This window comes from Bidens hawaiensis, unplaced genomic scaffold (genome assembly GCF_021521415.1).
Source record: "Bidens hawaiensis isolate Kalapana, Puna unplaced genomic scaffold, B.hawaiensis_p1.1 tig00009343_1, whole genome shotgun sequence".
In the NCBI taxonomy this organism is placed as follows: Eukaryota; Viridiplantae; Streptophyta; class Magnoliopsida; order Asterales; family Asteraceae; genus Bidens; species Bidens hawaiensis.
Window position 1 is genome coordinate 193,145 of NW_027491689.1, and position 27,676 is coordinate 220,820.

At 38.0% G+C, this 27,676-nt stretch overlaps 2 protein-coding genes across 4 annotated transcripts; both read right to left on the minus strand.

Annotated features, from left to right (window-relative positions):
* Window positions 1-9,070: 9,070 nt before the first annotated feature.
* On the minus strand, window positions 9,071-22,249 carry LOC143532099 (uncharacterized). The gene is made up of 3 exons (XM_077027244.1): window positions 21,539-22,249; window positions 20,520-21,266; window positions 9,071-9,286 (listed from the first exon to the last, which is right to left on the minus strand). The coding sequence occupies exons 1-2, from the start codon at window positions 22,247-22,249 to the stop codon at window positions 20,664-20,666; spliced, it is 1,314 nt and encodes a 437-aa protein (XP_076883359.1). The 3' UTR covers window positions 9,071-9,286; window positions 20,520-20,663.
* Window positions 22,065-27,469, minus strand: LOC143532074 (uncharacterized). 3 transcript variants are annotated; one of them, XM_077027222.1, is made up of 5 exons: window positions 27,399-27,469; window positions 24,257-26,890; window positions 23,177-23,719; window positions 22,424-23,050; window positions 22,065-22,213 (listed from the first exon to the last, which is right to left on the minus strand). In XM_077027222.1, exons 2-4 carry the CDS (start codon window positions 26,879-26,881, stop codon window positions 22,505-22,507), a joined length of 3,714 nt encoding a protein of 1,237 aa, XP_076883337.1. In that variant the 5' UTR covers window positions 26,882-26,890; window positions 27,399-27,469; the 3' UTR covers window positions 22,065-22,213; window positions 22,424-22,504. The 3 variants fall into 3 exon arrangements, with proteins under 3 accessions (XP_076883337.1, XP_076883335.1, XP_076883336.1); XM_077027220.1 differs by lacking the exon at window positions 27,399-27,469 and having other exon boundaries at window positions 24,257-27,038; XM_077027221.1 differs by lacking the exons at window positions 22,065-22,213; window positions 27,399-27,469 and having other exon boundaries at window positions 22,344-23,050; window positions 24,257-27,038.
* Window positions 27,470-27,676: the final 207 nt, after the last annotated feature.

Sequence of the window (27,676 nt, forward strand, 5' to 3'; positions counted from 1 at the left end):
TACCAAGACCGACATCAGTATATGCATGGGTCTCACACTCTTACGATAAAAAAAAATACCCAAAGGGTATAAATACAAGTTTATAAATAAGAAAATATTACAAATAATAATCTCTTTCTATACTCCCCCGCAAGTTGGAGCATGGATATCACAAATGCCCAACTTGTCGAGTAGAAACCTCAATTGTCTAGAACCAAGAGCTTTTGTGAACAAGTCAGCAATCTGTTCCTTAGTGTCAATGTGTAACAGCTCAATATCCCTCGACTCCACACGTTCTCTGACGAAGTAACAATCCATTTCGGCATGCTTTGTGCGTTCATGAAGGACTGGATTATTTGCTATGTGTTTAGCAACCATATTATCACAAAACAATTGTGTCGTACCGGTTTGGGAGACATCCAAATATTTCAAGAGCCACCAAACCCATAAAACTTCACTAACTGTCGATGCCATAGCCCGATATTCAGCTTCAACATAAGACCTATAAACAACATATTGCCTTTTAGATTTCCAAGAAGTAGGAGCCCCTCCTAGAAGTAAAACATAACCGGTTCGTGATCGTCTTGTATCTTGACATCCAAGCCAATCTGAATCGGTATAGCCAATGAGATTCACCCCACCACTATTTGGAAGTAAAATACCTTGACCAGGAGTGGACTTCAAGTATTTGAGAACTCTTATAGCTGCTTCCATATGATTTTTTCGAGGATCGGCAACGAACTGACTAAGAACGTTGACAGAATAAGAAATGTCGGGTTTAATGGCTTGTAAATAGAGAAGCCGACCCACTAGTCTTCTATACTTTCCAGTATCAACACGGACTTCTTCATCATCCCTACCAAGTTTGGTGTTTTGTTTCATAGGAAAAGCACTAGGTTTACAACCTAGCATACCACTATCTTCCAAGATGTCCATCACATACTTTATTTGACTGAGAACAAGGCCATCTTTTGTTCGTGCTACTTCAATTCCTAGAAATATTTCAGAGCACCGAGGTCTTTGATACTGAATTATATATCAAGAAAACTCTTTGTATCTTCAATTTTCTTTAAGTTTTTACCAACTATGATCACATCATCTACATAAATAAGAGCCGCCACGAAGGTAGTTGCTGCTTTAAATATAAAAAGTGAGTGATCTGGTTTAGATTGTTTAAAGCCAAACTCATGCAAAGGAGATGTAAACTTTTGATACCAATTCATGGATGCCTGTTTTAGCCCATAGAGGGATTTCTTTAACTTGCAAACCTTTGTTTCCTTTCCTTTGTCAAAACCTTGTGGGATCATCATATAAATTTCTTCGTCCAAGTCACCATGCAAAAATGCATTATTGACATCCAATTGATGAATTATCCGGTTCTTCTTTACTGCAACTGTCAAAGGTGTACGAACGGTGACAAGTTTTGCCACAGGGGCAAAGGTTTCATGGAAGTCAACTCCTTCCATTTGAGTAAAACCCTTCTGCCACCAACCTTGCTTTGTATCTTTCTATCTCTCCATTTGGCTTGTATTTAATTTGTACACCCACTTTGAATCTATGGCTCGTTTTCCCTCTGGTCAAGGGTCCACGTGCAATTAGTCTCAAGTGCCTGTATTTATTTCTTCATCGCTTCTCTCCAATTTTCATTCTGCACTTCCTGCTTAAAGGTCTTTGGCTCATCATTTGAACTAATGGCCGTTAAAAAAGCTTTATGCGTATCAGAAAATTTATCATAAGAAATAAAGTTGGTAATAGGGTATACTGTTGAGGATTGTTGATTGGACTCGGGTGGATCTTGATCAATGGACGGTGGGAGACTCATAATATAATCATTGAGTCGAGCAGGATGAGTTCTACTTCGTTTTTCCCCGATGGGCTCTTCATGTTCTATTTCTGTTCGGGTCATGGGTTTGATCACATTGGTCTGCCCAATATTTTCAGTTTGGGGCATAGGCTCTGCCACTTCGGCCGACTCTTCATTTTGTGGCGAATTGCCATATCTGTATCATTTTGCATGACAATATCACCTTCATGTGTATTCTCGTCCACGTCATTATTTTGGCTATCTGGCTCGTTTTCTTCAAGTGTATTACTCGTGTTTTCATGCGGGTTTTGATCATCATCATAATACCATGTTGGAAACTCAAAAATTTCCACTTCCCCATATTCCCCATGGCCAACGAGTGAGTCATGAGGAAATATGTTTTCAACAAACCTCACGTCTCTAGACACTATTATCTTTCCATTCTTCACATCTTGTAACCCTTGGTACCCCGTGGATAACCGACAAATATTCCAGGTCTCCCCCGTTCCTCAAACTTGTCACCCCTCGTTTCAGTGCTACGATAATATGCAAGGCACCTAAAAATCTTGAAACCTTCATAATCGGGTTTTTGTCCATAAACAATCTCATAAGGAGTCTTAATCTCAATAACTTCTGATGGAAGCCGGTTTGCAATGCAGGATGTCGTCATTATTCATTCTCCCAAAAACGTGTGGGCAACTTAGCTTCAAATTTCAAAGCTCTTGCCGTTTCGAGGAGATTACAGTGTTTTCGCTCCACTACTCCTTTTTGCTGCGGAGTAAGTGGGGAGGTGGTCTCTAGAAGAATACCATGCTCTGTGTAAAAATTGATCATTTTGTTCGAGGTAAATTCACCTCCATTGTCACTTCTAATTCTTTTGACCGTTTTATTAAACCCTGTGTTAATCATTTTGTAAAAAACAATCAAACAATTACCCGCTTCTGACTTGTGTTTTAAGAGGAACACCCACACAGACCGACTAAAATCATCAACTATGGTTAAAAAATAGTTGGCACTTGTGAGTGATAGAGTTCTATATCTTCCCCAAATATCACAATGTAAAAGCTGAAAACAACTTTGGGTTTTTATTGCACTAATTGGAAAAAGGTAATCTAGTAAATTTAGCTCTAATGCAAGAATCACAAAACATACCATTTGTTCCCATAGAGTCATTCTTAACAAAACCCAAATGACAAAGTTTTCCATGCGAAGCATGTTCAGGACGCTTATGCCATAAATCACTAACAATGCCCATTGTTTTTCTCTCGTTTCCCACCATACTCATATGATAGAGTCCTTGTTTGCATTTACCCACCCCAATCAACTTCCTCGAGTTTAAGGCATGCATAACACAAAATTCGGGGAAAAATGTTGTAGCACACCGTAAATCATTCGCCAAACGACTAACTGATAAGAGATTGCAAGTAAACGTTGGGACGTGTAAAACATTATTAATACGTATGTCGTTGGGTAGGATGCATGACCTTCTTCCTTCCACTAGAACGGATGAACCATTGGGTATAGTAACGGGCAATTCACATGTGTTTTTCAAATCATTATTAAACCAATCAAGCCTATGAGTTATATGATCAGTAGCACTTGAATTCACAATCCACTTGCTAATAGTGTCAAATTTACCTTCCATGTTGGCGATAGGTGGGATCTCGATTTTATCCGGGGCGTCTTTAGCATTAAACATACCAAGAAATTGTTGGTATTGTTTGTTGTTTAAACCCGGAATAGGGTTGTTCTCGGCTTCCACACAAGCCACTTTTGCCATAGTTTTTCCTATCTTTATTGACACGCGTCGTGTTTCACCCTTATGTTTTTTTGTTTAATTATATTTCTTAAATTTGAATGCTTCAAAATAGCATCCCAAAAAAGGACAAATCTTGACAGTAACCACAATTGAATTCACCAACTTCTCAGTTGCCTTTGAAACATGATTCGTCAGACCCTTTTCACTTTCTTGTCCCTTCTTTCTTTCCTTTTTTTTAATCAAATAAGATCTTGTGATGGAGGATGATTATGAGTGGTGTAGGTTGTTTCAGGAGATAACTACGTTGATGGTTTGCAAGGATTAAGGTTGTATGTGGTGGTAGCAGCAGTGTTGAACGGCGGCGGCTGTTGTGGCTGTTTTTAGGGTTTTGGTTGGCTCGAGCGGTAGGGAACCCTATTTGATACCATAAAGAATTCAATTGGTTTATTTTCTTATGATAAATACCCAAAGGGTATAAATACAAATTTATAAATAAAGAAAAGATTACAAATAATAATATCTTTCTATATCATAAACTATACCGAATGCCATTACCGACCATTACCGTGATGAATTGATACCGACTGGACAATATATGAACTGGTGTCATTACCAGGACGGACATTAGTATATGCATGGGTCTCACACTCTAGTTATAAAATATAAGAGCACTCTCATCCTATCCCTAGAAGTATGTGAGGGAAGTTTACAAATTATAGTGTGGATTTGAGTGGTTGTGAGTGTCAATTATAGGGTTGAGAGAGTAAATGTAGTGATATTTTGTAAATTTGGGGAAACAAAGTTTGCCTCTATTTATTTTTTAATATTTGTTGAATTGGTTGTGAGTAGATGAGAGAAAATATTGTACTGATAAATGTCTAAAAAATATTATTTAATTGAGCATGAGAGATAAATGTAGTGTTTTTAGTGTAATTATAGAGATGTGAGATTAATGTAATGGTTTTTAGTATAACTAGGGTATAGCTTGTGTTACACACGGGTGGAAAAACATGTCAACAAATATAATAAATTTAAATAACAAATTTAAGCAACACAAAACTTCTTCAAATTTTCGGACCAAAACGTTAACTATTTACATTGTCTAGATATTAAAAGTTCAAAGTTACAATAAGTTAATGTACATCGAACAACCAAAAAACATCAACAAAAAACATAAACATATGCTTTCATATTAAACCACCATCAACTTCTTCAAACATTCTACCAATAGAAACTAATTTTGCTTTACCACCTGGACATATAATAAAACAATAGCATCCAAATTAAGTATACCATAATAACATATTTAAGAATGAGTAACATTTGAACATTAATAAAGTTGTTTTTATTAAATTGTTGTTTTTATTAAAACAAAATAACATACAACAACAAACAAAGTAAATAACAACATAAAACATTTTTCTAACTTAAACAATTAAATCAAAAAGATATATCAATAAAAACCTTTTGGCCGTCATTTTATAGCTAACAAATTTGTTACTATTTTAAAAAACCCGTTTTGAAATATTTTCAAGATAGTTACAAAATATAAAAAAAATGGAATTAGTCAACTTCAAAAAATTATGATTTTTTTTTATTTTTGACCAATCTTGCAACAAACTTTTAAGTCACTGACATTAATATTTTGTTAAACTTGCAAAACATAAAAAAGTTTTACAATAAATGAATTTTCAAATAACTTTGGAAAGATTAAAAAAATTTATGTTGACTTTGAAAATATTTAAAGGTGAAAAAGTATGTTACAAAAATATATATACCATATATACATGTATTTTAATAAAAAAAAATATATTAAAAACGATTAAATTAATTGTTATATTTAAATGAGAATATTATTAAAGACATTACTAACGAACATATATGAATATCCCGTACAAACAGAAAATGTAATAGACACGCATTTAAGATATTGACATTTTATGTTGAGTATATATTAGGAAATGAATTAAATTAGAATATATTAAATGGTTATTTAAGTTATAAATTTGTTTACCAAAATTTCTGTAACTATCAAAACTAATAGTCGGTCAACAATATTAAAGGAAGTTATTAACTTTAAAAATTTTAGAAACACCGACCCACATTATAGTCAATTCCTAAAATAAATAAATAAATTATATTCAATTTATTTATTTGAAATTCGAATTATTAATTTGAATTGTAGGTCCCAAAACGACCACCGAACGGTTTTGCTCTCGATAAACGTGTCGAGACAGGTGCGGTATAAACAAACGATCGAACATAAATATATAAGATAATATAAAGGATAGTGAACGACTCCGTAATCGGTAAAAGATTTAAATAAAAAATGAACTGATCCACCCAAGGTGAGCTCCCCTTGGGTGGTTGTTTACACCATACAAACACACACTAAAATAGAAATACAAGTACCTATTTATAGCATAACATATTCTAGAAACTTTATCCCGTTGAAGCTAAAACGCGTGTTCCCGAAGCTCTCGTTTCGTGTTTGGTTTTGCTTGCCGATATTAATAATTATCTTGACCAAAATATATAACGGGTTTCGTCATTTGATATCACAAGTCACTAAAATTGGCCTTACAATCACCCCCTCGGCTTGTGCTATCAAAACATCGTCGAACAGTGTCTCACATCTTCACGAATCAACCCGATAAAGCCTAAGCCTCTTCAATCACCCCTAAAGGTATGATCCACCTAATACATTTATTAAGTGGTTATCGCTTCTTTATCCATCTCGGATCTTCAAATAGTATAGGTTCAGAAGAACTATTAGGGATAACGATCAAATGAACAAAGCTTGTTATTTCCTCTTTAAGTCCAAATTTGTTTCCAATTTGTTCAAAGTTCTTCAACTTCTCGAACGCATTGAAAATAACATAGAAATAACATGCTTTGAACACGATCCAACAATGACGAAAACCCGAACAATAATTTCTTTCATCAAAAAAATATGTTCTATAACCAGGCCAATCAATGAAGCCCACTCAAATAATTAATAAGCTGGTCCACAACATCTTTGAAGAAGGCCCATCCCAACACAAACATGCAGCCCATGTGCAACACCCTAGTCCCAACCTACTTCACCTTTAGCCCAAGCCCAACATGTATATTATCTTAAATTAGGGCACAAAACAAGAAAGCATATTAAAGAATATGCATAAGCCGCCAACAACATCAGCAGCCGCCATCCTCCATTCCGACTGCCAGAAAACGGATTCCGGCGACTGGCCGTCGGAAAAACGTGCCGGAGCTGCTGCCATTTTCCACCACCATCCAATATCAGACCACAAGTGACCGGAAAATCGAATTCCGGCAACCTACAAATGCAGCCGCCGACCACATCCACAAAAAAAACGTTTCCGCCAAAACAGTCCTTCAATCATCGTCTCTCTTCCCTATGAACACAACACATGCCACCTGAAAATATGTCACCATCAAACATTCAACCCACATTTCTGGTAGCCGGCGGCCTTTACCGCAAAAATGATTTCCAACCACTGCCGCGCCGCCGTCGTGTCCATTTTCACAAAACAACGCAACTACCATGAGATATGGAGACCACCACAGCCGCCATCTCTTCTTCTTCCTTTCTTTGTTTGCCGGAAAACCTTCTCTTCTTTGCTTGTTTGCCGGAAAAACGAGTCACCACCACTACGGCCAGAAAACGGTTCTGAAACGCCCGGATCGGGCACTTGTAGATCTCGAACATCCGGATCTACAAAGAGAATGTTTCAAACATGCTTATTTCCACATTTATTTCCGGATCTAGAAACTTTATTTTCAAACTTCAACGGGTTTTAACGTCTCGGTTTGGGTAATAACGGAAATAGAACCCGAATATCAAGAGCAAAGTTGAATCATAAGATTTGACCCGCTCTGATACCAATTGTAGGTCTCGTGACCGGATCAAACAACACAACAAACTAAGTACTAGTTGTTCTTGGATCAACCTCATAACTAGTTGGCGGAAACAACTAGCTAGACCGAGATCTCGGATCTTGTGGTGATGCTAAGGGAGGTCGAAACTAGGAGGGGTGAGGAGGTAGAGAGAGTTTAGGAGTTGGATAATAATAATAATGCAAAGGGTTTATTCACAAAGGTTGTTGGTGAAATGGGTTAACTGATCCTTTATATAGGTCCCCAATTTCTCCAAGTTTACATAACATGATACAAAATAAACGTACTGAGGTACGTATTACACCGACTCTAAGCAAATATTATAAAGATACACACAATCCTAAAACTAATATAGAATATTGTCCCTACAGCTTATATGTCTTATATGTGTTTCTATGTCTTATAATGACTTACTAGTGCTTATATGTCTTACAAGTGCTTATAATTAGGGCTGACAATAAATACACGAGACCGAATACACGACACGCACATACACGATAATACTTACTAGTGCATGTCTTATATGTGTTATGTCTTATAATGACATACTAGTGCATGTTTTAAATGTGCTTATATGTCTTGTAATGACTTACTAGTGCTTATATGTCTTATATGTGCTTATATATCTTATAATGACTTACTAGTGCTTATATGTCTTACACATGCTGATAAATTACAATGATACCAATCCCTATGACCTTATATCCTATTTCCATACTTGTATGTTTTTTCAGACTTACACCGGCCCGATTCAAATATTTTATTAACACCAGTTCATTTAGAAAACCGCTCCATACCCACAAATCTCATTTGTTGTAAATAAATCTATAATATAAATTATAAATTAATTAATTAAGATAAAGCTTCTACAAATGTTATGAAACCTTTGCAAAAATACATATATTAATAATAAATCAATAAAGAAACCGTAAAGACTCGTATATTTCTTCTAGGGGTTGTCCATGCCCTGGTTAACGGTTTTTGGTTCAAACCGTGACCAAACCATTACTATCGGTTTTTTTATAATTGAAAACCGAAACCCAATCGTCAACAATATATCAATACCGAATTATTACCAACGGTTTAGTTCCGGTTTTTGGTTTCACACGGTTTAAACTTATTAGGTGTTTATAATAGAAACTCACTAAAGATAAAATAAACTTTGCCCAAAATGCATAGAACTAGCTTGTTATATGAACATACTACCTCTTTATAATTATATATGTATCTCATTATACAAACAAAAATTTATCATAATTTTATCATAGAACGTAACTAGCTGATAGAGCATTAATCAGCATGTAATATTTACATTAAACAACATTTTTAACACCATAATATTATCATACCTTGCATTTGTAAGGATTTAAACTCATTATCATACTTATATAAGCGCAAACACCATACAATCCACTAGACCAATTAGTCATGAGTAATTTGTCCATTGAAGACTTCATACGTACACGCATACGTACTTTACTACACACATAGTTGAGTGAAAAAATAAGTTACAAATTGATGGTTACAATATTATTTCTTTTGAAATTAAGTTATATTTTCTTAGTATAGAAAATAGATGGTTGTCCTTTAACTTATTGGCTCACCATCAAACTTTGCTAACAAAAAAAACTTACTTGGATAATTGGATTCTACACATAAAACTCAACCAAAAAAAAAGTAAATTACATAACTTAGTGATGAAAGTTTACCTTAAAAAAACCTTGCAAATAAAACATATGATCTGCATGTACTAGAATTGATGCCCCTGCAGTAAAATGATGAACATAAAATTTGTGAAAATTAGCCTTTTTCATAACCATCAAAGAATGAAACAACATAATGACCTTTTGTAGGTTCCCAGCCGGATTTACACGGAATATCTCGTTCTACGTAGGTGCGGAATCCCTACGTAAGACGATACGAGCGTAGAAGACGATACACGTTAACACGATCAAACACACGTTACAATAAACAAAGACACGTTGTATTGCAACTGGAAACACGTGATTCACTGATCACCGATTACACAAACTGAATAACTCGTAAACTAAAACTCTAACTCGTCTCTCGATCTAGCCGTAACCTAGCAGTTTATATAACACGACAACTTCGCCTAGCATGTTTAGGCGAAGTTGTCCCTAACTTCGCTTGTTCCACAAGTTCGCCTATATCAGCGAACTTGTGAGAACTTCGCTTACATCCAAATACAAATCCAACTAACTCGATTATAGACACTAGACACTGAACTACTGACATCAAGTACCAACAGACTCCCCCTTGGCAGTAGCTTCATATCTCTATCTTCAAGCACGTGTCTTGTAATCTTCAACAATCTTGTATCTTTCATCTTCAAGCATGAACTCCTTCTCGTACACAAACCGAAACAACTCTTTGATATTTCTTTGCTTCTTCTTTCCAAGCAGGAATATAAAATATTTTCTTCTCGTTTAGCATCTGCAGATCAGCTTGAGACAAATTCACCAAGTGCATTGGATCATACACTCTCAGCAGCTCTTGTTCATCTTTATTCTCCATTACTGCTTCAGCTGTTTCACAATCAACATACCACCACTTCAAATCTTTGAGCACATCCTTGGGCATTTGTTTCATCGGCACTTCTTTTAAACACCGGATCGGCTTATACTTCATGATCATCCAAGGCTTGCCATCTGCTCTCATTCCTCTATATTTATCTTCAATAAGTTTTCCTTTCTGTGGTTTCAACAGCTCGAACTTTTTCTCCTTTATACTTTCCTTCCAAACAATCTTTCCAATGACCCTAGCCATGTTATCATCACTTCTGTTTATCAACCCCAATCTGGCTAAGTCCTTCACTTCACACTCAGGCAATGTATTCAACGATCTCAACAGCCTCTTGAAGTACTGAACACCATTATACCTTTTAATCACAAAGAGCCTCAACTGCTCATCATATAACCAGCATATAATCCCCTTTTTCGATTCAGCATAACCCCTGATGTTGTAACTTTTCTTGAACATAGTAGGGACCGCCGGTTTCTTAGTCTTTACGAACCACTGAGTGTAGCCTTCTTTCCATCTTGGCTGCTCTTCCCATTCCGTCTCATCGCTTCCCATATCTTGACCCATATCTGCCTTATCAACTTCCAGAATCTCATGCTCAATGTTCTCCTCTACAATCTCTCCTTCTTCAATCTCACTATCAATGACAATCTCTGCCCCAATATTCTCTATCTCATCAACCGGTAACACATCCTCATCACCTACAATATCACCTCTTCAGCATCCACGACCACCACATCATCACCCGAACCGCCAACTGCACTCGTTGACTCCCCCTGAGATGTGGAAGTCCCAAGAGCTTGTTCAGTTCTTGGCAACTCTCCACCTGCACCTTTCGATGCATTGGGATCATCGTCTCGATCATTACGCTTCTTCGTCCTCAGCTCATCACCCTTACAGCCCGTCTCCCCCTGAGATGCCAAGAACTGTTTCAAAGCATCAATTATTTTTCCATGTTCAATCAGTAGGGACGACTGTATCTGATTCTCTGCAACGAGGCGCTGAATAGCATGGGTCTGGATAAGATTTACCCTTGATCGTTCTGCCACTACCCTTTCAAGCGCTGCTATTCGTTCCGAGTCGGATAAGGTTGCATCGAAATCAAACCTCAGATGTGATATATCTTGAGTGTACTGAGGAGGGATTTCCAATGTAACCGGGACCTCAGAAGTAGGCGTAAACTTAACCGCAGGTGGTATCGTAACTGACAACCCTGCAGTAGCTACAACTGTCGACTCAATAAATCTTGCCACGACCTCCGTTGGAGTAAGAGTTGGAGGTGGCAAAGATACAATCTCCGGAGTCGAGAGTTGGAATGTAGTGGGTGGTAGGCCGAATGAGGATGAGGTAGCCACCACGGGAACATCCGTGGCGCTTGGCCTTGTAACTGGTAATAATGTCGGAACCATGGTCATACCGGACAGTGCGGGTGGAGTGAAACGTACCACCCTTGAGCTCTCACCAGCTCCCGAACCTGCACCTGTCCGTTCCCTTCTCGATCTACGAACCAACTGATGTAAATCTTCTTCAAAATCTGAATCACTGTCATCATCGTCTCTCTTTCTCTTCCCTTGAACCCTTTCTTGTGTTACTAAAATCCGTCTCGCTTCAGCCACATCATCATCTGACGAATCAGAATCAGCCACCGTCGGAGCTGCCCTAGCCACATTCACACTAGAAACCCGGGCTACCGAGACCTGTACATTTTCTTCAGGATCAACACGCTCCATATCAAAAAATCCTTGACCGCCAAACGCTGAATCAAGGTCTACATTTTCCTCCGGTGACACAACAGGAGCAGCAGGTATAGCTTGTTGTACCTCAGGTGGTTGAGGTGCTCCAGCCTGTTGTGGTTGAGGATCCCGAAACTCGTCCCCTCGAGCTGGAACATACTCTGGGTTGATTAAGTACCCGAATAATAGAGTATGTCGAGGACGGAGCTCAGGCTTGCTTCTTGCACTCGATGATCTACACTGAGCGAAGATCCTCTTGCTGACACTTTCCACATATCTAATTGGGCGGCGCTGAGGTAACGTGGGAGCAACATGATTCAAGATCATTTGTAGGAATCTTGGATACATAAGAAATCTCTCACGCGCCACCGCTCGTCTTTGACGATCTATCTCGTAAAATACCATCTGACTAAAGCTGTAACGCTTATTGTAAGTCAGTGCAGTCATCGCCGACTGCATGGTCGCGCCCATTCCATCTGTACCAGCCTTTCTCCCCGACATACACACGATCATCACGTGCATGAGAAAGCGCCACTAGTCTAGCAAGAACCCCTTGCGTCTCTGAGTATCCCCCAAAGGACCAGAATATCCCATCCTCAGAAACGCACCATCTCAGAATGGAGCTACAAAGTCTGTAGGATCGTCTCACGTTTCATCCCCAAACTGTAAAGCCACCCTGATCTGTTCAGACGAGAACTGTACTATCTGATTATTGACCGTTGCACGCATAACCGGGGGCTCGACTCGACAGTCATATTCCACTGTCTGCCAGAAATCTTCAATGTTTGGCAAAGATATAGGCAGTGTTGTGGTAATAGCGTGGAATATACGCGAGCGAAGTAGAAATGTGATGATCTCGCGGAAATCATCAACACCACTCGCATCCGGGTCCAATGTGATGTACATGTTATGCCCCGGGAAAAACTGTCGGTTGTTGTCTCCACCTTCATCACCACCTGCACCACTTGCTCCAGCTACAGCTGCCATTTCTGCAACAAAACAGACTAAGTTAGAGAAACGTCGAGGCAAATCACAAGTTCGCCTGTTACCATGAGTGAAGTTATGATTTATTCTGTATAGGCGAAGTTAGAGGTGGGGCGAAGTTGGGACAACTTCGCCTCAACTTGAACTTCGCCTAATAAATGTTAAATAAAAAGGGCAAGGCGAAGTTAACGATAACTTCGCCTAACCACAACTTCAGAGTAGTAAACAACTGCAAGTCCCGAATCTGGATCACTGCAGTTTCTTGACACGCTATCTTCACGGGAATCAGAACACTCACGGGCTCGTGTATGACTGGGTAATCGCTTTTCTGCCTATCATTCGGAAAGATATATATGGAGACATGCACAACTCCTAAGGAGTTTCCATGTAAAATCGAGTAGATTTAGTTAGTATCACTTCTACTTTTACGCACCATAAAAAGCTACCATGACATACAATGACTGTTCTAAAGCCTTTTAGGCCTAATAACTTCACTAGTTAAGCACACAGAATCAGTATATCTATCACTTTCCAAGGTTGGATCAATTTTCTATTAAACATAGTAAAGGAACTTCTTACGAAGTAGTAGACTTGAAAAATAATTTCATCTCCCAAAAAAAAATTTTAACTTCTATCGCCCCGATCAAGTCGAAGTCTTCAGGTAAACGGCTATCCTGAAGATCCAATGGATCAACTGGACCGACCACATACGAGTATGTGTCCTTCTAACTAAGTATGAATGACTAATTTTCAGCGAAAGAATAAAAACACATCATAAACCGCCCCGGTCACTTTTAGTCATCTGGTTAATGGCTATCCTCATATTCTACAAGTAGAAATGAGGACCAAACATATCCGAAGATATGTCCTTCAACCTGAGGCAACCGACATAATTCTAAGCGTTAGTGATTTTTTTTTTAAAACAAAGACAAGAAAACATGGTTACTCGGGATTGATCATCCCATTCAGCTCAACAAGGTTTTGAAATCGAGTTTTGTCAAACGCTTTAGTAAACAAGTCAGCGAAATTATCTAACGTATCAACCTTTTCGAGCACAATCAATTTCTTCTCAGCACAATCCCGTATAAAATGATGACGGATGTCAATGTGTTTAGTTTTGCTATGCTTTACGGGATTGTTAGTTACTGAGATAGCAGCAGTGTTATCAATGCAAATAGGAGTATGAGTGAAATTCAGACCATAATCGCGCAATTGCTGTTGTATCCAAAGAACCTGGGAGCAGCAGTTCGATGCTGCCATGTATTCTGCTTCACAGGTAGAAATGGCGACTGAGGTCTGCTTCTTGCACTGCCATGACACTAATCTGCCTCCAAGAAACTGACATCCACCTGTTGTTGACTTCCGATTCTGATTGCATCCTCCATAATCAGAATCTGTGTAGGCGACTAACTCCAAGTCTCCTCCTTTCGTGTACCACAACCCTAGCTTAGGCTTGCCTTTGAGATATCGCAATATCCTCTTCACACCCTTCAAGTGAGATTCCTTTGGGTTTGCCTGAAAGCGAGCACAAAGACAAACTGCAAACATAATATCAGGTCTTGAAGCAGTTAAGTACATTAAAGAACCTATGATTGCCCGATATTGGGTGGGGTCCACGTCTGCATCACTGTCTGAATCAGCACCCAATTTATGGCTGACGTAAACCGGAGTATCAAATGGAGTGCTGTCCTCCATCTTGAAGCGTTTGAGAACGTCATGGACATACTTAGTCTGATGAATGAACATCCCATCTTTCTTCTGATCAACCTGCAATCCTAAAAAGAAAGTTAGTTCACCCATAGCACTCATTTCAAACCTCTTTTTCATGACGGCTTCAAATTCCTGACACATGACGACTTTTGATGCAGCAAAGATGATGTCGTCCACGTAGACTTGCACCAGAAGAAAGTCGCTTCCTTTTCTCTTAAAGAATAGTGTGCTATCGATCTTTCCCCTTTCAAATTCATTCTCAAGCAAGTAATCGGATAGAGTTGAGTACCAGGAACGAGGGGCCTGATGTAGCCCATATAGCGCTTTACTTAGCTTGTACACGTGATCAGGAAAGTCTGGGTCAGGAAAACCCGGAGGTTGCTCAACGTACACAACCTCATCGACTTTACCGTTAAGAAACGCACTCTTCACGTCTAACTGGAACACCTTCATCTCCTTGTGTGCAGCAAATGCCAAAAACAGTCGAATCGCTTCCAATCTCGCCACAGGAGCAAACACTTCATTGTAGTCGATCCCCTCTTGCTGATTAAAACCCTTTACAACCAGCCTCGCCTTGTTCCTGATAATTATCCCTTTTTCATCTCTCTTGCATTTGTAAACCCATTTTGTGCCAATCGCATGCACATTTTTCGGTTTTGCAACCAAATTCCATACCTCCATCTTCTTGAACTGGGCTAACTCTTCTTGCATGGCTTCAACCCACGAGCTATCCTTGAAAGCCATTTGATAGTTCTTTGGTTCAATCTGGCTGATGAAGCAGGTGTACAAGCATTCGTTAATGATGCCTGTATCTTTAATGCTTGTGTAAACACAGGTGTGCTCATTCAAGCTTTGTCTTGTTTGTACACCGTCGGACAGATCACCTATCACGTTCTCCAAAGGGTGATTTTTGTGAACTCTCGTAGTCGGAACCGAACTGACTTGCAGATTGTCTTCCAGGTTCGAAGATAGCTCATCAATGGGTGATTGTTGTTGAGAGTTAAACGGATTGAAGAATTCCTCTTCTATAGAGGCAGCAGGGGTATCAACAGCATTTGACGAGGAAGGCTGACATTCATCGTACTGCGGTCGTTGCACATAATTGTCTTCCTCATCATAAAGCATCTTCGTAGCAATTCTCTCATCAACTTCTGCACAATCCAAGTAAGGCATGTTAAAAGATTTAAAAAGCCTATCATAGTCGAAATCCCCAGCGGGTCCCGTGCTTGGTTTTGGTGATTTGTAACTTGTGATACCAGTGTTACACACCACCTCAACCTTGCTGGTCGATGTATTAAAGACTCGTCTGTTGGGAGTCCCAACAACATATCCGACTAAAATACCTTCGTCGGCTATTTCACCAAATTTTGAGTTCGTCTTTAATATCGAACACGGGGACCCGAATGGTTCGAGACCACTCAAGTTAGGCTTTCTCCCATGCATAAGTTCATAACATGTTTTATTCAATCTTTTAACAGTTAACACTCTATTAAGGATATAACAGGCTGTTGCAACAGCTTCAGCCCAGAACACCACAGGAAGTTTCGAATCAGCCAGCATGGTTCTGGCTCCTTCAATTAACGTTCTGTTCTTCCTCTCAGCCACCCCATTTTGTTGCGGAGTATACGGGGCGCTGTACTGGTGGTCTATCCCTTTCTGTAAGCAGAAGATCTCCATCTGATAGTTTTTGAACTCTGTCCCATTGTCACTCCTGATGTATTTAACCTTTTTCCCCATAATATTCTCAACCTTGGTAATCAAATTTATTACCATATGAACTGTTTCATCCTTTGTCTTCAGGAAATATACCCAAGAATATCGAGAGAAATCATCAGTGATCACCAAACAGTATGATGTTCCACCTAGGCTTTTTACATTCACGGGACCGAAGAGATCCATGTGAAGTAGGTCTAGGGTACTGACTATTGAATTAACCTTCTTGGTGTGATGGGATTTCTTGTGTTGCTTTCCCTTTTTGCACGATAAGCATTGGTCTTCAAAGTTGAAATTCTTCAAGGGAACACCCAGCACCAGCCCATTCTTGACAATGTAGTTCATTTTCCGAAGATGAATATGCCCCATTCTTCGATGCCATAACTCGGACTCCGATTCAGTTGCTTTTGACAGAAGACACGATTCTTCTGTTGCCATCTCAGTCGATCTCATGTCCATAACATACGTATTCTTTTCCCTTGGAGCCTTCATTACTATCCAATCCTCTGGTATCTTGAAACCAGGATACAGTACGATCGCTTCATTCTTGGTAAAGTGCACAGTGTAATCTTTGTCACAGATCTGCGATACACTCAGCAGATTATGCTTCAGTTCTTCAACGAAATTCACTTTCTCTAACGTCATTTTACCATTAGTCACCGTCCCAATTCCAGTAATCCTTCCACCACTCTCTCCAGCAAAACTCACTCTTCCTCCCTGAACAGGTTTCCATTCGTGTAATAAATTCTTGTTACCCGTCATGTGCCGGGAACAGCCGCTATCCACAACCCATAGATTGTTTGCAGCCCTGTTCAACTGTTCCTGCACGATTAAAGCAGAGGATTAAAATCTGGGGACCCAAGACCTATTGGTCTTGGGTCGATACATCCCGTACTTTGGCTGTCCAAAGTTAGTATTAGTATGATTTCTGTAAGTCCTAAAAAGATACCTTCTTGTAGATTGACTATGAGGCCATCCAAACCTTCGTGAATTAAATGAATTATTACTAATGGTTTGGTTGTTAACAGGGAAAAACTAAGATCGATTTCTTTGAAAACCTGGATTAGACCAATATCTGAACTTTGATGAATTTTCATTTTTACAATTATAGTAATTACCGTTAGTTCTATTCTCAGTTTTTGAAGGCCTCATACCTCTGAATCTCTGCTTCAGACGGCAATCAGCAATCAGGTGTCCTAATTGATTGCATCTGAAACAACTCCTGTGTTCAACTTTCGTATCAACAGTTGTTTTAGATGTTGAGGCTGCATTACTGCCCGTTTGTCTAACATATGGTGGGACATACGGGTTTAGTGGAGAATTCTTTTCAGTTGGTTTATGTTCCTCTCCACGTTTTGGTAACACTGCCTCTTCTTTTGTCTCACTCGACTCGGATGACTTGTCCGAATTTGATGAGACAGGACTAGGAACAGAAATCTTAACATTAGAAACAGGCTTACTCGTTTCGCCTTTACTAACTTCTGGATCTTTAATCGTAACCTTAACCGGAACTGTCTGGCCAATTTCAACATCAACGGATTTCTGATTACTAGGATCATAAGTGTAGTATAAGGTGGTGGAACTTCATTATATCCAATTCCTCCCCTTTTAACTGGGGAACGTTGATCACTTACAAGGTGATCAAGTATAGCAGAGGAATTTCTAAATTGCTCAAGCTTTCTGTTAAGTTCCACCACTTTCACCTGGTGATCAGCTATCTGTTTATCCCTTTCAGCTATTAGTTTGGTTTTCTCTTCTAACACTTCATAGCTAAGATCAATTACTTGTATTTTTTCAGCTAGACTGGCTTTAAGACTTCTGATATCTTTCTCACTAGCTTTTATTTTTACCTTGTAACTATTTTCTCTAGCTTTAGTGTAATGATGATCTTCTTTTAATGTTTTAAATTGAGCATCCAAACTAACAAACTGATCAGTTATTGTTGTCAATTGTTCAGACAGATTTTCACATTTCGTACAAGGGAGTTTAGTACTTACCTCGGAGAGCTGATCTGTCACTTCTGCCATGCAAGCTTGATTTTCTCCAGTCACTTTCTCACTTCCTGCAGTTTCGATGTTCGCCAAATTGGCCTGTTCGAACACTTCCTCAACATGCAGATTCCAATTGTATTCCCCGTTCTGTCTGGATATCATCGCCCTATTCTCACTACTTCCACCACTCTGTTGTGTAGACCTGTTCTGACTACGTTCAACTTTGTCATTTGTGCATTCTTTAGCAAAGTGGCCATTCTGTTGACAGTTGTAACACCGAACCTTTGACTTATCAAAACCTGGTCTTTCACCAACAAACTTTCTACCAGTCTTCTTCATAAACCTTTTAACCCTTCTCACAATCATCGCCATCTGCCACTGCAGATCCATCTCTTCCAGATCATCAGCATCGATCTGATCATAGTCTTCGTCTAAAGTTGCAGGATCAACAATCTTGCCTTTAATGTAATTTTCATACGAAGCAATGAAAGATGCATAGAGAGCAAACTGCTGTTCAGCAGATTTAACACTCATGGGCATCTTAGAGTAGTTGTTGTTAGGAACACTTGAAGAGAAACTACCCTTGGTTGTTTGAGGTTTAGAAGCATTTGTACCACCAGCTACAAAACACACATCACCATCCATGTTGAGAGTTACATGACCATCATGTGTTGAGTTAGCGCCCGAGTCTCCCTTAGAGTAGTAAGTAGATGATTCAGACTTCGAACTTGAACTTGAGTTAACTTTTGCACCATACATTCCCGGATCCTGAACCTGATCAGCTGGTGTCTCTTTTCGAACCATGTTAAGTTCAAAAGTTCGTAGTTTGTTGACTGCTGTTTCCAAGTCATAGTCGGCAAACTCTTTGTCTTCTCTCATCAAGACAATGTACATCTCCCATTTCGGTGGGAGAGCATCAAGGAGTTTTTTCACGATCTCCTCTTCTTTGTAAGCAATGGAATAGTTGCTGAGTTCGGTCATCAGGTGATAATATCTCGTGATGATATCATCAAGTGATTCATTCTTCAAATACTTGAACACCGAGAATTGGGTTTTGAGTAGTTTAATCTTGGATGCACGAATCCCCACATTACCCTCAAATCGGTTTTCAAGTGCTTCCCATAGCTCTCTAGCGGTTTTATACTTCCTGAAGGTGTGAAGAATCTCTTGTGGAAGAGCCATTGTAATCGCAGCATGAGCTTTGCTTTCAGCCTCATACATCTTCTTTTCTTCCTCTTCCATCTTGTTGTATTTCTTAATCTGTTCACGACCCTCATACAAAGCAGTTGGTGGAATGTATCCGTCTTGAATGCACACCCACATCTTAGCGTCTTGGTATTTAACGTACTGCTCAAACCGATCTTTCCACGCCACAAAATCGGTACCCTTAAGCATTTTCGGTGCCTTAGTAGCTGAACCCGCTTCCACTTCCATCTTTACCAGTTCCGTAATATTTATTGAAGTCATCTTTTACGAAACGAAAACACAAAGAAACCCAAAATATAAAATTTTTTTTCTTAACAGTACTGTAGGCGAAGTTGTGGATAACTTCGCTTGAGTCTAAACTTCGCTTGAATTCTTAACTTCGCTCCCTTTTAAATTCGCCTGATTTGGCGAAGTTGTGGATAACTTCGCTTGAGATAAGCGAACTTGTGAGGTAGGCGAAGTTGTGGATAACTTCGCTTGAGATAAGCGAACTTGTGAGGTAGGCAAAGTTGTGGATAACTTCGCTTAACCTTATATCTTCGCCTAAACCCTACAAACAGTAGCGGCAACTTCGCCTGATGAACACGATGATTTTGCAGGTTTGATTTTGACGTTTTGCGAGGTATGCGAAGGTGTAATGGGTTGTTTTTGATGGTGGGAGGTGAGTAGGACACAACAACTCGGTAAACTCGTCCCGCGAATAGCCGAACGGAACGATTTCTACACCCGCGTGATAATACCGAACCACACAATCACGAGCAAAAGCTCTGATACCAATTGTAGGTTCCCAGCCGGATCTACACGCAATATCTCGTTCTACGTAGGTGCGGAATCCCTACGTAAGACGATACGAGCGTAGAAGACGATACACGTTAACACGATCAAACACACGTTACAATAAACAAAGACACGTTGTATTGCAACTGGAAACACGTGATTCACTGATCACCGATTACACAAACTGAATAACTCGTAAACTAAAACTCTAACTCGTCTCTCGATCTAGCCGTAACCTAGCAGTTTATATAACACGACAACTTCGCCTAGCATGTTTAGGCGAAGTTGTCCCTAACTTCGCTTGTTCCACAAGTTCGCCTATATCAGCGAACTTGTGAGAACTTCGCTTACATCCAAATACAAATCCAACTAACTCGATTATAGACACTAGACACTGAACTACTGACATCATGTACCAACACCTTTAAATACATACCTCTTCTTGTTTGGTCTTAATAAAGGAGTTGAGTTCTCCTCGTACATAACACGACCCAAAACTTGTTTCTATTACTTTCAGCTTCGGCGTAGCCAAATGTCCCTTGGTGAAAACTTTGATCGAGAGGCATTCATTGATTTGTAGCGTATCCAACAATGGCCATGAAAAAAGATTTACTCCCTAAACAAAATCCCTTGAGACTCGAAAGATATTCTAGTTTTAGGGACTTTAGACGAGGTAACGTAATCTCGTTTACTTTGGCGTCGGAGCCTTCTTCGTCTTTGACAATTACCTCTATATTGTCACACATACTAATATGTAAATTTTGGAGTTGAAGTAGACTACCAACCATAGAACATGTAAAAACATGTTCCAAACTATAGCAAAGGTGAATAGACACACTTGTTAGATTTGGGAACTCCAATACCATCCACTTATTGCACTTCCATAAATATTTGAGACCATCTAGCCACTCTAAGTTCACTTGTCTAAGGTTTGGAATCTTAACAACAGTTTGTGATTCATTGAAACCGCTATTATCTATCACTTCAAATACCTCCTCTGCGGAATTACATGACTTTAAGTTAATTTGTTCAAGTTTTTGCAATTGTAGCAGCACATTAGATGGAATAATTGTATCAACATCTCTTTCCCGCATAAATAATTCTACCAAATTATGAAAAGAGCAAGGCATCCCTTTTGAAATAATAGGATATGAACTTGGGAATGTGGTCTGCATCAACATCACAAAAGAAAAACACAAGGCGTTAACGTCTTAATAACCCAAGCCTAAAACATAAAGAAAATCCTTACTATTTCGGCAAATTTGTATCCCTACGATATTTTAGCATGAAATTTCTTACAACTCACATTATTATAAACCAAGTTGTTATTTATAGTTATATGCTAATTAAGATATATCCAACATTTTTTAAGACTAAGCTAAATACCTTTACATGGGATTGTTACTTTACTAGATAATCCAAAAAAAATTTTTAAATGTACCTGATTGATCGTTCCGTGAAAGTTAAGACCACATTCAAGGCTATGCTTTCCTAAGCTTGTGTGTATATACTTGAGCTTTGCAGTGTTTGACTCACCAGATGTAAACACCATCAATTGAGGACAATCTTTGATCATAACATTATCCAATGAGGGCCAACGAAAGTTATTCGCTCCCAAGAAGAAAACCTTAAGGTTTGGTAGATCATCAAGTTCAAGAGTCTCTATACGAGGAAACACCACAACTTTTGAGGACATCCCATTTTCTTCCTTTATGATCACTTGTATTGCGTAGCATCTTTCTACTTTCACCTCTTTGAGTTGCTTGAGGCTTTCAAGAGTGGAGAAAGTGAACACATGCGATAGAATGTCGCACCCGATAATATGCACGCTCTTTAGGTTGGAGAGTTGAGGGACAACAACAGCAATATTTTTTAGTGTTGGGCTTGTTAATGTAGCCTTTCCTCCGTCGACATTGTAAGTACCGTCGTTGATTGGATCACTTTCAAATACCTCCATCATGGTTTTGCAAAACTTTATTTTCAGTTTTTCAAGCTTTTTCATTTTTCCCGCTGCGTACCATGGAATTAGATTTGGCAATGTATCACAATTGTCTATGGAGATCTGTCTGGCGTATTGGCACAACGACCAACAAACACTGATAATCACTTGAGCAGTCTGCAATAAGTCACATATTAATATGTGTAATGTCATGATATATATGAGTTTTTCAATCTTAACATATCATATTTATTTTACAATATTTAAGTTCTTAAATGCATGTTTTATATAAGACCATAAACTATTTCATTCTAAATCACATGCTTGTGATTTTTTTTAATAAAAAAGTTGTAGGTGTCTACATGTTATATAATCCTAATAACATACCTGGAATTGATCATGAATGGTATTAGTAATATTGGAGGAAATTTCACCGCTCCTCCTTGCATCACGACCATCAATACACTTTTAACATGACAGATTACTAATCACAAGAATATCCAAATGAGGAAAAAATGTGGCGTTTTTGTGGGAAGATGTCAATGCAGTATTTTCTCCATTTTCATCATCTCTATCTGAAATAATTTCTTCAATACCATCACATTCATCTATATTGATCCACTTTAACTGTGATATATATTTCACCATTAGAGGTGAAAACAAGTACTTTACTTTGTGACAATTCCACAAGGATATGTCTACCAGATTATGGAATGGAAATTCCAAAGGTTGATGTTGAGGAATTATGAGTTTATTCCAATTACACTTCCAAACATGACTCATCTCCTTCAACTCGTATAATTCTAGAATATTAAGATACGGAAGCAGTAGTGGCGATGAAGTATCTTGAATTGTTGGTAACTCTCTACTAGTTGGATTATCCATATCAAACACCACCTTCACTCTTTCATCGTCTCCTAATCGAAGATGTTGAAGGTAATGGCATGTATGCAGAAGATAAGACGGATATGTGACATTAGAATTATAAGCATCCATTTCTGATATAGTCCTAATCTGCATGTTTATAAAAATAAATTTAGTTAACAATTTCATTCCTCAATTGAAAACATACAAACTCACACGTGCGCGCACACATGTAGTTATCAAGAAAATGAAAGCATATAGGATCATATGACATACCTCTTGGTCATTATCGGGCGATTTATTCATTCTATTCCTTCCTTCCAAATCCTTCCCCGTGTTATACGAAATGTACGTAGTAAGTGCTTTGAGGTCAAAATTGGTTGTGGTAGGTGTGAATATATTTGCGAAGTTGTAACAGCGTTCTATCTCGATCCTTTCTACACATTTAAATCCATCGATAAGGGTTTCATAGTTATATAAACCTTTCATTCTCCATATCTCTTTTAGCTTCCCTAAATCATCAACTTTAATGCTTCTTAGCCTGCTAATGTATCCTTCCATTCCACAAAGACTTTTGCAGTTAATGTTGAATAACACTTGAATAGACCCACACTCATGAACTTCAAGCTCTTCTAAATGATTCAGTAATGGCAATGGATTGGCTGGAAAAAGATTTATAAGACTATTACATTCTCTCACAATAATGTGCCTCAGCGTCGAAACGCTATTAATCTCGGTGGTAGAAATATGACATGGCCATATCTGCTGCATATTCTCCATTCTAGAAATTTCTAATTTCTCCAAATTAGAAATCACTACCTGCATAATATTTAACCTAGCTTGTTAGACCTATAAATATCATATATATAAGGGGAAGGTTCATGTACATTTTAATATTAACATGAGATGATGAGAACGTAGAAACCAATACCAATTTATAACAAAATGAGAACGTAAGAAACAATACCAACTACAATAGCAATCTACATAAACAATTATTTATAATAACAAAGAAAAAAAACCTAAAAATTACAACAAAAGAATCAAAATCAAGAACAAAATAATAACAGCAAATACCAGCAAATATTTTTAACAGCAAAAGAAAAAATCTAATGTTAACAACAAATATAAATCAGCAAATATTTTAACGTCTCATAATCGAAAACCTAGCAAATACAAACAAAAATAACAACAAACACTTATAAAAATAAACCTAATAATAACAGCAAATTGGTTCTTACTGTTTTCATGTTAAGAATAAAATGTATTTAATCTTGTTTCTCATATATCATATGGCATGTGTAATAAAATATAAATTATCTATAAGTTTAGATGTTATATTAAAATGAATTGTACCTCTTTGTTCAATAATGATTTCATTGCTGACATATTATTATCAGGATAAATGCTTGTGAAGTTTGGAAGGCTATCAAGTATCAACTCCGTCAATTCTGGTAATTCGATCCCGCTGTCACAAAAAGTTGCCATCACCGGTAGACCCTCCAAAGACATAAACTTCAACTTGTCAAATTTAATCACCTCACCTCCATTAATCTCATCAACCAATGCTCTAAATACAGGGCATTCGGAAATTGTGAGTCGCTCAAGTTTCTTCAAACCACGTACCATAGGAACCGTGAAGAGGTATATCAAGTCGACACACTTATAAACATGAAGAACTCTTAAACTAGAAAAAGAATGTTGCATTGAAACATCTTCGAGATGATTCATATCATTCACTTGTAAATGAAGTTCTTCCGTTTCTTCAAACAGGTCACTGATCTCGCATTCTAGAAGCTCGTTGCAATCAATGGAAAGACTGATTGTGTTTCTGAATGAGTCATTTTCATTGTAGTCCAACTCGCAGCCGATAGATATCCTAAACCTTTCAAGGTTCTTTAAAGACACATTTGTTGGTTGGGCCTTATTCTCGTAAAACTCCAACTCTAACGTGGAAAGACGTTGTGATAGTTTCTCTAGTTCGTCACAGTTGGCATCGGTGAACCTAATGGGACTACCATTGTAAGCTCTCATATAAAGCTCTTCAAGACTTTCCAAGTTTTGGAAGACACAATCGTCAATACAAAGGTCAACACATCCCGTCAAATCTAGCAACTTTAGTTTTCTTAAGTTCCCTATTGACGACGGCAACCAACTTATGTTACATCTAGAAAAGCTCAATGTTTCCAAGTTGGTAAGACTTCCAAGAAAAGATATGTCATTCATCAATGTGCATGATTGAAGACATAGCGTTCGAAGTTTGGTTAAGTGTTTGAGTGTATCCTGAAGCGATGGAATAGAGAAATTTTCATAAGCCACAACTTGAAGCTTTTTCATTCTTTCATAATTATCTTCACGAAACTTAAAGAGCTTATTCCCATCCATTAAGATTAAGAGTGTGAGTTTTGGGTAATTAAAGTTTATAGGAAATTCAGACATACCCGTGCATTTTAATAGAATCCTTTCATAAGACTCGTTTATATCTTTCGTAAATACAGACATGTTGTCATGGTTGACAAGTGATGCTTGTTTTACTTTTGAAAAATTACTTAAAACAAAAGCACGCACGAGATCATGCATTTTGACACATCCAATGTGATCGCTTTCGATCAACAAGTTTGCACGTATGAGATTGCTAACACAAATCTTCACATGGCGTCTTGCTGTAGCTATAGTTTTGACATCTGTAAAAAAGTTCAATCCCCATCCGTACCTCAACAAGTCCTCTATACGAATATCAAAATCATATGGAAACAAGCCGCTAAGAAGAAAAAGCGCTTTATCGTCTTCCTCTTTTAGATTTTCATAACTCATCTCAAATATTCTATGTGTGATGCTTTCAAGATCTTTAAGGTCATCTTTCTCTAAACGCCAAAGCGCCTTTTGCCATGCCTCCTTTATGTTACCGCTAAGACTTTTAGCAATGGTTATTATAGCTATAGGCAAACCACCACATTTCTTCACAATATTGTCTCCTATCTTTTGGAGTTGAGGATCATCACCTTCTGAAATAGGTCCCGCAATTCCAAAAAACAACGTTTTGGCTTCCGCTTCATTTAAGACACGTAAATTAAATATTGAATCACGTTTAACACCCATCTGAGTGCAAACGAATTCAAATCTTGATGTCAACTTGAACCCATTTGGCAAAGGGCTTAGTCCGACATCTTTGAGGTCGACCTCCTTCCATATATCATCCATTATTACCAAAATTTTCTTTTTCCCGTCTTCTGACATGTCAACCAACTTTTCACGAAGACGATCAGCCCTTGCATCCTTATTTGTTTCGGTTAAATCTTTACCAATGTATTGTGCAATAGCTTGTTGAATAGAAATCGGGTCAGTGTTTTCCCCAATCACCACCTTGACAACCCAATCAAACATTTTTGGATCTTTTACCGCGTTCTTTAGTTGTTCCATCATTGTGGTCTTGCCTACACCACCCATTCCACATAAAGCGATCATCGTGTGGGTCTCGTTATTTGGTTGGAGGGATTTCAATGCTTCCTTGAATATCCAATCTCTAGACCCGAAGATAAACTGGGTACCATCACGTGTTGTGACAACGTTGGATAGTACCTTAGCAAGAGATTTTTGTTCATTCGTCCAACTGATATCCAATTTGTTTCGTTCTATGAGAGCTTTTATCTGGCGGAGAATAGCATAAGAACGTTTTCCTGTTTTGTATCGCTTTGCCACATTGAACCATCTGACTCCGTTTGTTGGAATATTTAGCGTCTTATCCTTCATACTTTTAACATCTTCGAGCCAAGCATACACATGGTGAGATACCTCATGATTGTTTGACTTAGCTATGTTCTTTTTATCTTGAATATCTTGCTCTCTGAGTTTCAATCGGTCCATTTCCTCCTTCATATCTTTAACGTACTTTGTCGAGTATACCAAGAAACATAAGCGTTTCTTAACGGGGATATACAAAGATTCAACAATAGGACTAATAAGTGGACTTACAAAATCCATTTCTGACAACTGCATATACAAACAATAAACACAATTAATAGCCAAGTGTGCCAACTATTAATACCATAAGTCATGCATTCCTTACTCTATTAATTTACAAAACAGTGTCTTTCATTTTTAGATATATACAATGGTTATTATTTAAAGTTTTCCCTCATAGTCAAATTATACTAAGCAAATTATCTGAATTCTACACAGAGAACTCAAGCTTTAAAAGAAAAATGAACTAATAATCAACTAGATTATAACCCCTAATCGCCTTCAAACTATTGTTAATTAGCACCAAATTAATTAAATGAATTAGCTCTTGTAGGTATTTAGGAGATTTTCAATATTTGGTTAATTGAGTTTCATTTGAAAACCACACACTTACTGCCTTCTAGCTTTAAGTATTTCAAAAAATTGTAAAAACACACACACACACTGACACACACTTGGTCTTACACAAACCTAGATTAATTCATTCACTATTTGAGATTGAAACGCGTAAAAATTTAAAATAAATAGAAGAGAATACCTGTGCAATTTATCCTTTGAGGTTGAGGAATTATACTTGCATTTTGTAAGATAAGGTTATGACTTTTGAGAAATGACTATAAGAACAACTCCAAGCCACAAGTTGTAAGGTGTACATGCACCTTTGTGTTTATAGACACCGGCTATTAACCAGAATGTGACACTTACTTTCAACTCTCAACTCTCAAGAAATAGATAACAAGTTTAATACATTACACCACATCTCTGTAACATTTAAATACTATTAAAGCAAAACATATTGTTCACATGTCATTCAAC

What these genes read in the sequence shown, in the direction of transcription:
- LOC143532099 (XM_077027244.1), bottom strand. Translation starts at nt 22,249, where the DNA reads ATGACATTACACATATTAATATGTGACTTATTGCAGACTGCTCAAGTG. An exon ending in TTCACGGAACGATCAATCAG is followed by an intron (nt 21,267 to 21,538) that starts GTACATTTAAAA and finishes ATGTTGATGCAG; the next exon opens with ACCACATTCCCAAGTTCATA.
- LOC143532074 (XM_077027220.1), bottom strand. Translation starts at nt 26,896, where the DNA reads ATGCAGTTGTCAGAAATGGATTTTGTAAGTCCACTTATTAGTCCTATT. An exon ending in AATCATTATTGAACAAAGAG is followed by an intron (nt 23,720 to 24,256) that starts GTACAATTCATT and finishes AATATTATGCAG; the next exon opens with GTAGTGATTTCTAATTTGGA. An exon ending in CGCCCGATAATGACCAAGAG is followed by an intron (nt 23,051 to 23,176) that starts GTATGTCATATG and finishes ATAAACATGCAG; the next exon opens with ATTAGGACTATATCAGAAAT.